Here is a 12938-nt window from a genome sequence, read left to right as displayed (position 1 = left end):
ATCCTGACTCGGCCCCAGACACGCTGATCAGATGCTTGGAAGCTGTGGCTGGATGGTTACGTGGGAGCCGGTTGAAGTTAAATCCTTCGAAGACAGAGGTCCTCTGGCTGGGACGGGACGATATGGGATTGAGGGGGCAACTCCCATCTCTTGCGGGGGTGCAATTAGTGCCAGCACCGTCCGTCAAGAGTTTGGGTGTAATCTTCGATACCTCCCTCTCTATGGAGGCGCAGATTACAGCTATAACAAAGGCGGCATTTTTTCATCTCCGCCAAGCTAAGCAGTTGGCCCCTTACCTCTCTCGCCCTGACCTAGCCACTGTGATCCATGCGACGGTCACCTCCAGACTGGATTATTGTAACTCGCTCTACGTGGGGCTGCCCTTGAGACTGACCCAGAAACTCCAGCGGGTGCAGAATGCCGCAGCGAGACTCCTTACGGGGTCCTCGCTGCGAGATCACATTCATCCGGTGCTATACCAGCTGCACTGGCTCCCGGTGGAGTACAGGATCAGGTTTAAGGTGCTGGTTTTAACCTTCAAAGCCCTATACGGCCTAGGACCCTCGTATCTACGGGACCGCCTCTCCTGGTATGCCCCACAGAGGAACTTACGGTCCTCAAATAAAAACATCTTGAAGGTCCCAGGCCTCAGAGAGGTTAGGCTGGCCTCAACTAGAGCCAGGGCTTTTTCGGCTGCTGCTCCAACCTGGTGGAACGCTCTGTCACAAGAGACAAGGGCCCTGCAGGACTTGACATCTTTCCGCAGGGCCTGCAAGACAGAGCTGTTCCACCAGGCCTTTGGTTAGGGCACAGCCTGACTCCCTCCTTTGGCAATCCTTACAATACTTTAGTTTATGGTTGCCATCAATTCTGATTTTAATTAATTCTTATGATGTTTTTATAATGTTGCACAATTTTAGTGTTGTTAGCCGCCCTGAGCCCGGCTTCGGCTGGGGAGGGCGGGATATAAATAAATTTTTTTATTATTATTATTATTATTATTATTATGTGAGTAAAAAAGGGATTCAGGCAGTGCTTTTTTTCGGGGGGGGGGCACGGGTACACATACCCCTAAATATTTTGTGAATCTAGCAAGAGAAGAAAATTAAAAACTTTTTTAAAAAATAGTTTATTCTCTAGCACGGTGAATCGTCAGTTCCACCCCCAATTGGCTGCCTTTTGTCCATTTACTGTATTTATTTTTCCTGATTTTCCCGATTGGTGATTTTCTTGAGTCTTGATTTTCTTGAGTTAGGGAAAAAAAGCACTGGATTCAGGACTATGTCTTTTAGCCTGATGACTCAAGCCAGCTACCCTGTATTCTGCTATAACTGCTATAGTGAAGAGCTGTTTTTAAACATATCCTCAATTGTGCAAGGAACACCCCCCCCCCAAAAAAATGGACAAGGCTCCCTATCCCAAAAGTTATCTGAGAATATGGAAAGACAACAATCAGGGAAGGCCTATTTCAGCTGGGTTTGCTGCTTTGTGGTTGTAATGTACAGTGGTACCTTGGGTTACAGACGCTTCAGGTTACAGACGCTGCTAACCCAGAAATATTACCTCGGGTTAAGAACTTTGCTTCAGGATGAGAACAGAAATCGTGCAGTGGTGGCACAGCGGCAGTGGGAGGCCCTATTAGCTAAAGTGGTGCTTCAGGTTAAGAACAGACCTCTAGAACGAATTAAGTTCTTAACCTGAGGTACCACTGTATGAAGAAGGCATATGTGTCCCATAGCATAACCCCTTTACTTCTCTTCTAACCCAATAAGGATGTGTCCCAACTGGTAGAAATCAATGGTTGTTATTGCTTCTTCACCCCCACTGCATAGTTAAATACAATTTTTGAAAAATATAGAGCTATTTTGGAAATTGAAGTTCTGTTCACGTCAGTTAGACGCAACCTTGTGTGAAACTTGTACTGAGTGATCTTGCTGATCTGAGTGTCTATGAGATCAAACTATTTCAATCTACATATACTACTTTCCTCTGAGTATCAGTCTGATGAACAGAAATTGAGATGCTGAAGTAAGACCATGCTGGCTTCTGTGCTTTTTGAGGGGTGTGTTCTCTACAGGGCTGTCTTAAGTATATGCGTCGCCAGGGTGCAAAGATCTGCCTGGCGCCCCCTCCCCAGGTTGCTCAGTCCCAGGCGCGCAGGCGGGCGGAGCCAGCCAGCCGCCTCAGCTTCTTGCTGGCTCAGTCACCTCCGAACTCATGGCACAGAGCCACACGCAGCAGAAGAACCCACTGCAGCGCTCCGACCGATGGGCGGGCTCTTCCCCAGACTCAACTCTCAGACCCCGGACTCTCAGCCTGGCGCCCCTGAGAGCCTGGTGCCCGGGTGCCCTGCACTCTTAGCACCTATGGATAAGACGGCCCCGGTTCTCTAGTATTGTAAAGTGCAGTATCATTAACAATTTTGCTGATAAACCTATTAGGCTGATGGTGTGCTCTGTTCTCTTAAAGGGTTTGAGTTCATCTTTTTCCTTTACAAAGCATAGCTGTGTGGGAAGGGGTGTGTGTCCTCAATTAGGATTATGGTACAGAGAAGATGAGTTACCCCACTTTGCTCTCTTTTCCTTTTGGAAATGGCCCCTCGATGCAAATGTTTCTCCCAATTGATAAAACTTATTGTTAAAAACTCTCCCTGACCATGGTCTTGATCCATATCAGCTCCCCCACTGACTGTGGCTGCATTTTAACAGAGGAAAAATATGTTGCAAGTTCCAATCATGGAACTGCTGCATCACGCTTAGTTTGACCTTTCATAATCACGTAAACTAGTTCTTTCAAATGCATAGCTGATAAAGGCTTGAAGGAGGATATAAAATGATAGCATTTAAGGGCGATGAGGAAAGATGATAACAAGAGATACCATCTTTAAAGATTTTTCCACATTTAGATTAGTAGCATATTGAAGAATAATGTTAAAATATTGTCACATTACTGCTTAGAATGCTGTGTATTTATGCTCAAGAAATGAAATTCTTACTTGCTGTTTGTTCTGACCTTAATCTTAATTCTTTTTCTAGATTCTAGCTTTGCGTGAACAAAATGCACACATTCAAAGGAAAATGGCATCAGGAGAGGGTCCTACTGACTCAGAGCTTATCAAAGGAATGGAGCCTGGACAAAAAGTTCATGAAAAGGTATAAAGTAACAGCTTCCCTTTGAGAGTCTTCGTCATTTGAAAAGTTCACATCAAAGTCCACTGCTCTAAGCTCCCAAATCCATTTCTGCCTTCTAAGATGAACTTAATGTGATGAATAAAACCTGGCACCTATGCAAGATGAGTCGCTAGTGTATTCTGAATCAATGCCTTGAGCAGTCTCTTTTGTTTATGTCCTCCTACAGACATTAAAGCTGCTTCTTTCTAATTAAGATAGTAGTGAAGAAGTTTCATACAGCATCAGGTTGCATGGCAAGGCCCCGAGCCCACCCCATTTTTTTGATAATGAAACACACGGACACCAGTATTTTGGGTTAATGGGATAAATAAGGCCACAACTTTATTGGTTACAGATGTGAGGAGTATTGGATTAGGCACTGGAACTGAACCGACTATATCTGACTCCTGCCGGTCATGCAGGTAGTCTCATAAGGGTCAACCACCAGTAGGGGGAGCCCTGTTGATGTACATCAACTGTGAGTTCCCCCAGGGTCTTCAATGGGGTCATGGCATGGCCCTAGCCCATACCTGGGCTTCGGACAGGAACCACACCCCCGGATCCCTTTAACAGAATACCCTTAAAGAGGAGGGGCAGGTGAAGGCCACAACCTCCCCTCCCATAAACCAGGTTTACCAATGACTAACCTCCAAACCTTTCTAGGTTTTGACGATTACTACAAGGCAGGCGAAAACCACATGGCTGGTGCCAATTTGCCAAGTGGGAAAATTCCTACCTGGCCCCCTCAACAGGTGACCAACCGTGGTCCATAGCAAGGCCAAGATGGCGAACGCATGAAAACAGGGTGGGAGGGCGGGAGATCTGACGCAGGAGGAGAAGAGGAGACTGAGCCCTGGCCGCGAGGATGTTTAAATCAGGTAAACCACACCCCTGGTCAACCAGATTGGTCAGCCATGGGGTGTGATGCAGCCGGGACTCCCAATGACGCGGGCGGCCTTGCCACGCCCCCCACTGTACACGGGGAGTGCTTGTGGCCAGCCTGCAAGTCTGCCCCCCTGGGAAGGTGAGCAGTTCTATAGGAACTTCATGCATAAATAAACTTCATGACCTCATTAAGCTACAGAACGGATCTGTTGTGATCCAAGTGCTGACGCTGCAAACCATTTCGATATTCTAAAGTCGGTGCTAGGAAAATCAGCCTTAACGTGCGGGGTTTGCAAACAGTCCCTCAAAAGGGTTCTGCCAATATGCCTTAAACTGAAGTTTTTTAGCAGTAGGTCTAATACAACATCAGTGTGTGAGATTTTCAGCTGTTCTTTATTCCAAACGTATTTTAGAAAGAAAGAAAATATTTCTTAGCAGCCGAAAGACAATTTTAACATTCCTCACAAGCAAATCTAGGGATGGAAGGTGATAGAAACAATTCTACTTGCACTTCTTATAGCAGTGATGTAAAAAAATAATAATCAAAGCTGTTTTGTAGCAGCTTGTCATCTTAGCAGCAGCTACTGCATTTTGCAACTTTCCAGTTTCACTTTTGATATCCACTTCTTGTCATGTGTAGATAATTTACGGTGCAAGAATGGAGCTCTTCAGCCAGGCTGGAAAGCTCTTTTTCAAGTTAATCATCTGCATATTTTTATGCAAGGAAGTTACAGAGTTGTTTCCAGCATTAGTGTTTCTGTGTTAATAGCATGCAATACTTTGAAACGATGATAAAGAACTGTGGAGTCTTTCTCTGAAAGACAGTGCAAGGCAGTTCAGGGAAGAGACATATAGGGAGCTATCACTGACCTTCAGAGGTTGATTATAACTTGGAGAAAATTTGCTTCAAGGAATTGATGCTATAATTTTGTGGTTTATTAAATATGGTCATTATGCTTGATGTGTAAAACATAGGTCAAAGGCTTGATCCTTGCCCTCCGAGGATTTACATTCTCAACTAGAAAATCAATACAATTCTAGCCCAAAATGTAGCTGTTCATAACAATATGGTTTAGTCTAAGAAGCAACGCATACACTGCCTGTGTTTTCGAATTCTTTACTTCGTTCAGTGAATGGGTATTGATAGACTTTACTGAAAAACTATGTGTGCATGGAATTTGATGAAAACATCTGCTTGTTTGGCACATAAGATAGGCAAAAGGACTTACAAGGAATGCAAAATGGACAAAGGAGAGGTAAGGAGTCCCAGGTGTAATAGGCATTGGGTGGGGAGAGGATGAAAGCATCTGAGATTTTGTTAAGTTACATCTGAAGCAATAATATGCATAGTCCACAGAGAGATGCGTATGGAATGAAATGTGTAGCTGTCTTGATATGTGTGTTGCGAATTGTGGGCAAGGAAAAAATATAACGTGATCTAGTAATACATTTTTAAGCTTAGTAATTATAGTGGACTGTAGAGAAGACTGGAATGATTTATTTAGTTGCACAATCTTACCACCTTGGGAAGGGCTGTGGCTCAGTGGTAGAGCATCTGTTTTGCATGCAGAAGTTTCAAGGTTCAGTCCTTAGCATATCCTGGTAGGGCTTGGAGAAAGCCCAGTCTGAAATCCTGGAGAGCTGCTGAGCTAGATAAAGTAAAGATCTGGCTCAATGCAAGGCAGTTTTTCTATTTTCTATTCATGATGCTTTGTCATCTCTGCACTCTTCAGTTTGGAAGACAAGTGGTGTTGGTTTATGTGCTTTAAGACAAAGGTGATAATTGTATTTTATTTTCATTTTGGTTGGCTTGTAGTGTTTCTCTTGTTAGCCACCTAAAACTCTTATATTAGAGAGAGAGAATAATATTTTACTTTCTGGATCACTGTTCCAGGAACAGGAGATATAGCCTCCATTTGGTTGGGTGTTTTATAATGTTCACATTTACATATGTTAAAGATTAAATAGATTGAGATATTAGTCTCAAGGCCATAATGCCAGGCTGTTGAAGAATTAGATGTTTATCCAACAAAATAAAATAAAAAGTACATGATTATAAAATAGTGGAAAGTTCATTAACACCGTGTCTCTTGATGCAGATGGTATTTGTAAGTTTTAAGGTTTGAGAATCTTAGCAGGAATATGAGAATCCAGAGATGGGGAAATAACTAAGAACCTCTGGAGAACTGAACATAAATAATGCATCCCAGTCTTATGATCACTTAAATCTTATTTCCAGCTCAGGTAAGCATGCATAGTATTGCAGCCTTAGTATTATGGCAGCTTTATTCACTTTTATTCACACTGTAAAGCACTGCCAAGTCATAAATATATTTAAACAAATTTAGGAAGTATGGCCATATGCAAGAAAATACAGATCAGAAACTACAGACAAATAGAAAAGTCAATCTTGCAGTTCATGAACCTGAAATATCACTGCTTTATCCTCATCTAGAATTTTTCTCCCATTACATTGCTAATATCTCCAATTCCTCCCTCTCTCTTCCCTGGCATGTTTAATTTTAATTTCTTATTATCCAATGACATTCTTGCTCATTTTGATAGGTAATTGGGGGCTGCAAAAGAAATTTTAGCTATATACGTCCATATATTAAGCCTCCATCTGATTGCAGATACATTGTCTCTGCAGACACCAGTCTGCAGTTGTTGCTGTGTTTTGATCTACGGAGAGAGGGGAGAAATAGCACATTATCGGTGTGTCTTTCCTTTTCTGGCAATTTAGGAAGGGAAGACCATGATCATGCTTTCCTCTTCTTCTCTTCTCTTACAAACCAGTCTCAGTTTGATAGCGTGTGCTGGTTGTTTCCCCCCTGGACCTCTTCCACATTTAATCTCCATTGCGCTTTGTGGCACAAGTTCCCACAGGGTATTTTTGAACTTTGATTTTCTCCATGGCCTGCCTGCTTTGTTGTAGCTAATACCATCACTGATATCAGATTTGCTTGATAACACTTTCATCTCTCTCTTTCTCCCCCGGGCTATTACTACTATATTTGGACAGCTATTAAAGCTCTTTTCCAACAAAGAACTCGGCTGCGCTTCCACCATATATGGGTGCTGATTTCAGAGCTGCACCACATTCTTGAGACTTGCTGCTGCTTTTTAGGGTGACTTAGAAAGGGGGAAGAAATTGGCAAGATGAAAGTGGCTCTCTTTTCCCTTTTTAAGCATTTAACCAGCAAAATTCTTGTCTGTATGATGAGTGGGAGTGGGTAGTAATATGAAGCCCAAAAATCGCAGACTATTGCCCTCCCCAAAGTGGTACACATATTTATGGCACACAGCTGGCATTTCTCTGTGTAGGCAATGCCTAACTTCCTAACAATGCTACTGTTTTCATAAAACGTTTACTCTTTTTTCTGTTTTTATCAATCATACCATTTTAAATTGTGTTATTATAAGCCGCCTTGCACATTTCCTGGAAAGGCAGTATATGAATATTAAAATAAATAAATCCATATGATGCTGATACAGCATAAATAGTGGCCTGTAATCTTCTCAAGGTGAGGTCTTCGTATAACTCTTTGACTGGGACCACATGTGCTGTAGACTGTTACAGTAAAGTCTTGTGAGAGTAAAATTGCTTGTACCACTTCAAATTGCAACCAGAGGAATGAATACACACATACACATAAACACACAAACACACACAGTCACATATGAGTTGTTAACATGCATAATAACCACCCATTGTGCACCAGGAGAATGTGCACATATTCCTTCCATGAAGAAAACAATGTGCACATTAACCAGTCATTATGCATAATCTCCAACATGCCCTGGGGAATATGCATATCTAAACACCATTTTCTATATTATCCAGGCAATATGCACATTCTTTGTTCAGTAGGCATAGAAACATGCCTCTTTTTATTTCTTGTTAAAGCATCTTCAATTTGTACTCCCCAGACTGCTTCTGGCCAGGGCCGGATTTAGGTATGATGAGGCCCTAAGCTACTGAAGGTAATGGGGCCCTTTATATGTTCAGCTGTCCTTTGTCAACAACAAATTGTCACTGTTTTTTGTGTTGAATATATGCTATATGGTAATTTTGGACCTAATAGGTATCTAAAGCCATTTGCACATAACAAAATATGAATTTTATCAAAGTAATTGTTGAACTGAAATACAATTGAGAAGAAGTATATTAACAGTGAAATACAATTAAGAAGTAGTATATTAATAGTGAAATAATTATTAAGCGCTAACTTAAAATTATTTTTTATATGACTATTGCTTTCATTTTATGGATCAATGGTCTCGTTAGATAGTAAAATTATTATTGAATTGCTGTTTTAGGGGTTGTTTTTTAAAGTCTGGAATGGATTAATCCATTTTGCATTACTTTCTATGGGAAAGCATGCCTTAGTTTTGGAATGATTTGGTATAGGAACAGACTTCCGAAACGGATTAAGTTTGAGAAGCAAGGTACCACTGTATATATAAATGAGCAAACCGGTGATATTTTAGGGAGCAGGCTAGCAGGTGGGGCCCATTACTTACATCATAGGAACCTACACAACACCCAACAAAACACTGTTGCTGTATGTAGGTTTTATTTTATTTGTTTCTTATCTTATACTTTGGAAATGTACATCCAGGTTTTTCTCCTTTAAAGTTTTTGGGGGCCCCCAAGAGAGTGGGGCCCTAAGCTTTAGCTTGTTTAGCTTATATGTAAATCTGGCCCTGCTTCTGGCCCACTACCTAATTTTACATGGCCCACAATATATACCACCACCCTCAATCAGTGAAACAGCAAGAAACACTTTTTGTCACTTGGTCACTCCGGTCTTCTGACGTGCATACAACCCATAAAGTGGCCAGGAGAACACACCACACTGAAAACCCAGGGTGCTGAAAAGATACATCGTCAGATTTGATTTTTGCATATGAAATACTATGGTGCTGATTTTTAAAAAAGTGGAGGCCAATGAAAAACTGTATATAAAGCATTATTAATCCACAGACAAGTACTAATAAAATGAACTGGACTCACAATCCAACACAGCTCTTCTTTTTCTTCCCTATAAGCAGTATTAAGCAGCTTTTAGCCAACATACAATCATATACAAGATCACAGGCTCTTTCAAGTGTCATAACTGAATGGGCAACACAAAAAGCAGCAAAAGTAAGCTAGACTTTCACCTGTAAGAGGAATCTACTCAGCTCAGTTGGCCTATTCTGAGAGACAGCCAGTCAGCTTTGAAAGACAGTTAACCATCTCTTTTTCCAGCTAGGGGGTCTCATAGAGGCAAACTGTTTAACTCTGTGCTATTAGGGACATTGGAAAATCAACATGGAGTGATGGAGTACATGCAATACATTTAAATTGTAAGTTGATTAGTTAATGTGTTTTACCGTCTTTGGTAGCTGGTGAAAAATAAGTGATTCACTGTAGTAGGTGTGCTTGTTTGAATGCCAAATTATTAAAAGTGCTTGCCTAGGCTCTTAAAAAAAAATAAAAAATCTTAATTTAACAAAGCTAGTACTACATCATCAAGTCCCCACCAAGTGTTATAGTCATTTAATTAACTGTTTGCATGGCTCAGCATATCCTCTGAAAGAAAGAAAAAATGTGCTTCATTTGAAGACCAAATTAGCTGCCCAGCTGGGGCTGTTGTAGGACAACATGTAGACATTGGCCATGCTGATTCATAAACAGGTTCCCTTTAATAGGACAGCAGCGTAGACTGTAGCCATGTGGTGCCCATGTTGGCTGTAAAGGTTGGTATGGTACCCCCATGTTGTAGCTGCCTGCAATCCTGCTTGTTCAGAAGGGGCCACTGCAGCACATACATATCATCATTAAGTCTTAAGAATGTTCGTGGAAATCATGGTGGCAGCCTTCATGAGTGTGATGTCTTTGCAATATGGAAATACTGCTCAAAGAAGCTGCAGCAATATGTTCCTCAGTATCTTTACCACACAAATGGATCATTCATGAAAGCAGTTATTTGTGAAAATGAGCTGATGGATATACTGTATGAACTGGCTCCAATACCGAATGACAGAATTTTCAGCTTTAGCTATTATCATTACACAACAATATTCGTGTGATGGTAGGTGAGGATTTATTATATTAATTTGCAAATAGAGCTTAGTTCGGTTCTGTACTTCACATAATATAATTCCAGTGCTTGTGTGTTTCTAACCTAATGAATCTCAGACTCTAGAAAAAAATATTTATCTATTACAGCTAACATGAATGTAAGCCTATCAGTTTTATCAGCAGCTGTAAAAAAATAATATGATATTTTAATGCATGTGCAGACATCTATATTTTTAATTGGGTTAAAGCAAATAGTAAGTTAAATAGAAAAAATACTGCAAAGAAAAAGCAAGACGCATACTATTATTTCCTGCGGCATCACTCAACCATTACAATGACTGGGAGCTGTACAGCAAATACTGTATAAGCTTTCAAATGTAGACTTACCAGAGGTAAGAGAATAAAAGAGACTAGATCTTTCACAGGGTTACATGTTCTGTCATTCTGAGGGTCATATAAACTGAGCAAGATTTATAACACAGACAGAATGCTATTTGTGCAATTACTCGTATTTGGAGCATATCAGCAACTATGCCCTCTTGTAGTTACACATGATCCAGAACACAAGTGATGACTGCTACAGAAAGTGACATAACTCCAAGCTTTCCCCCCACTAAAATGTTGGGGGAGGAATATATGAACAGCTCAGTTGCCAGGTGTGTATTTGCCTTCCCCTATTGCCTGTGATGCTTTTGTTGTTGCAACAAGACATCATGAGAAAATACTGTAAGGAGCTATGTTCAGAAATGGGAAAAGTTGCTGAGGATAGATATTTGAATATAGTTGTGTGAGAGTTTTCCTTTATTTAAATTAGGTTTGGAGTGCTGCCTTTTTAGGCACCCAGTCTCTCTCTCTGATAAAGGATTCACAGCTTTGCGTTTTCAGTGTATGCCCTCCGCCTACCTAACAGGAAGATTTAATAGCACCCCTGTGTACCAAAGACTCTGCATGTGTGAGTCAGGAGAAATGGAGGACATTCAACACTATTTGCTCCGATGCCCTTTATATACAGCCCCTAGACAAAAATTCCTCGATTACATCCTTTCTTCTTTTTCCAGCTGACCTCCCCTTGAGCAAATCTCTATTTTGCTAGCTGGCAATAATGTATTTATTACTGCACTAGTTGCAAAACTTGCTTTGTCTGCAAGTAAGTTGAGAACTAGGTACCAAGACAAGTATCATAATGGGGAGTGTGAGAAGTGAAGTTCTTAATTTATGCAGGTGTGATTTTGCATTTTGGTAAGTCTGTTTTCATGTTGTTGTTGTTCAGTTTTGATTCAATTATTTGTATCGCATGCACTGTGACCATTTCCCAACTTGGGTCGAATTGTGATGGCTTATACCTTTTAGCAATAAAGATTTCATTCATTCTTTTTCTGATAAGCAGTAGCCATCTATTTTGAAGACTTGACCACCATAGAAATCTGAATCATATGGAAAAGTGCCAGCAGTATATTCCTGTTGATTTCATACACTTTGCTCCATTTCTTCACTAAGTTGGTGAAAGTAGGCTAATGTGAGTGGTCTATGGTTTGTTTGTTTGTTTCTTAATAGCGTCTGTCAAATGGCTCCATAGACTCAAATGATGAGACCAGCCAATTGGTGGAACTGCAGGAACTTCTTGAAAAGCAAAATTACGAAATGGCACAGATGAAGGACCGCTTGGCTGGATTGTCTTCCAGAGTCGGGGAGGTAGAGCAAGATGCAGAGACAGCTAGGAAAGACCTCATTAAAACTGAAGAACTGAACACCAAATATCAGAGGGACATTAGGGAGGTAAAAAATTATTCCACCTCCATTTGTTTTCGTTCATCTGTATATTCATTCATTCCTTTTGAAGCTGGTACATCTCAAAGTCGAGTTTAGATTATAAGCCATCTAATGACCTCCTGATAGCTACATGAATACTGGCAACAATTGTAAATTGTAGTCTTTTGATGTATTGTTTGTTCTTTTAAGGCAATGGCTCAGAAGGAAGACATGGAAGAAAGGATCACTACCCTTGAAAAGCGTTACCTAAGTGCTCAGAGGGAATCCACCTCCATACATGACATGAATGATAAGCTGGAAAATGAGTTGGCAAACAAGGAAGCTCTCCTGCGTCAGGTTCAGTATCTGGGATCACTGCTAAGAAACTCTTCATAACTGTCCTCTCATCATTTAGCTGAAAAGAAACGCAAATGTGTGTTCTTGCTATGATCTTACTCTGCCATCCAAATATTGGTAGATTTGGATCAAAAGGGAATGAGGACTTTCCAGCAAGAGAAATCAAAGATAGACAGACTCCTCCGAGCTGGAAAGCCCACCACCTGTCCTCTTGACCCGTGCCCGTCTTGGCTGATTAGAGCGTGTCCAGATGAGGTGCGGGCCCCTCTGGGTGATATCATCAATTCGTCCCTTGGCACCGGGATATTCCCAGGGGAACTGAAGGAGGCAGTGGTGCATCTGCTCTTAAAGAAAACATCATTAGATCCCTTAGATCTATCCAATTACCACCCAGTTTCAAATCTTCCATTCCAGGGTATTTTGATTGAGAGAGCAGTTGCTGAACAGCTTGGTAGGTTTCTGGATGAAACATCGGCTCTCGATCCATTCCAGTCTGGCTTCCGCGCTGGTCATGGGACCGAGACGGCTCTGGTCGCCCTAACAGATGATCTCTGCAGGCAGCTGGATCGAGGCGGGTCGGGGCTGCTGATTCTTCTAGACCTGTCAGCAGCCTTCGACATGGTCGATCACGAACTCCTGGACCACCGCCTTGCTGACGTGGGGATCCAGGGCACAGTCCTTCAATGGCTGTGCTCGTTTCTCTCTGG

At 41.5% G+C, this 12938-nt stretch overlaps 1 protein-coding gene and 1 long non-coding RNA gene across 13 annotated transcripts in view; both read left to right on the top strand.

The window, feature by feature from the left end:
- PPFIA2 (PTPRF interacting protein alpha 2) overlaps positions 1–12938 on the top strand; it is a 298064-nt gene that overhangs the window by 201336 nt on the left and 83790 nt on the right. For all 12 annotated transcript variants that reach the window (XM_082240942.1, XM_082240945.1, XM_082240943.1 and 9 more), the window contains 3 exons: positions 3036–3152; positions 11680–11901; positions 12085–12231. In XM_082240942.1, coding sequence (XP_082097068.1) covers positions 3036–3152; positions 11680–11901; positions 12085–12231 — 486 coding nt within the window. The remainder of the gene's footprint in view (positions 1–3035; positions 3153–11679; positions 11902–12084; positions 12232–12938) is intronic.
- Positions 4320–6265, top strand: LOC309542324. Its single transcript, XR_014224201.1, has 3 exons — positions 4320–4404; positions 5186–5311; positions 6155–6265. It is a non-coding gene; the product is annotated as an uncharacterized lncRNA (long non-coding RNA).

This window comes from Podarcis vaucheri (genome assembly GCF_965113315.1).
Source record: "Podarcis vaucheri genome assembly, chromosome: 10".
NCBI lineage: Eukaryota > Metazoa > Chordata > Lepidosauria > Squamata > Lacertidae > Podarcis > Podarcis vaucheri.
The sequence above is the reverse complement of the archived record's forward strand: the minus strand, read 5'-3'. Positions and strand labels throughout refer to the sequence as shown.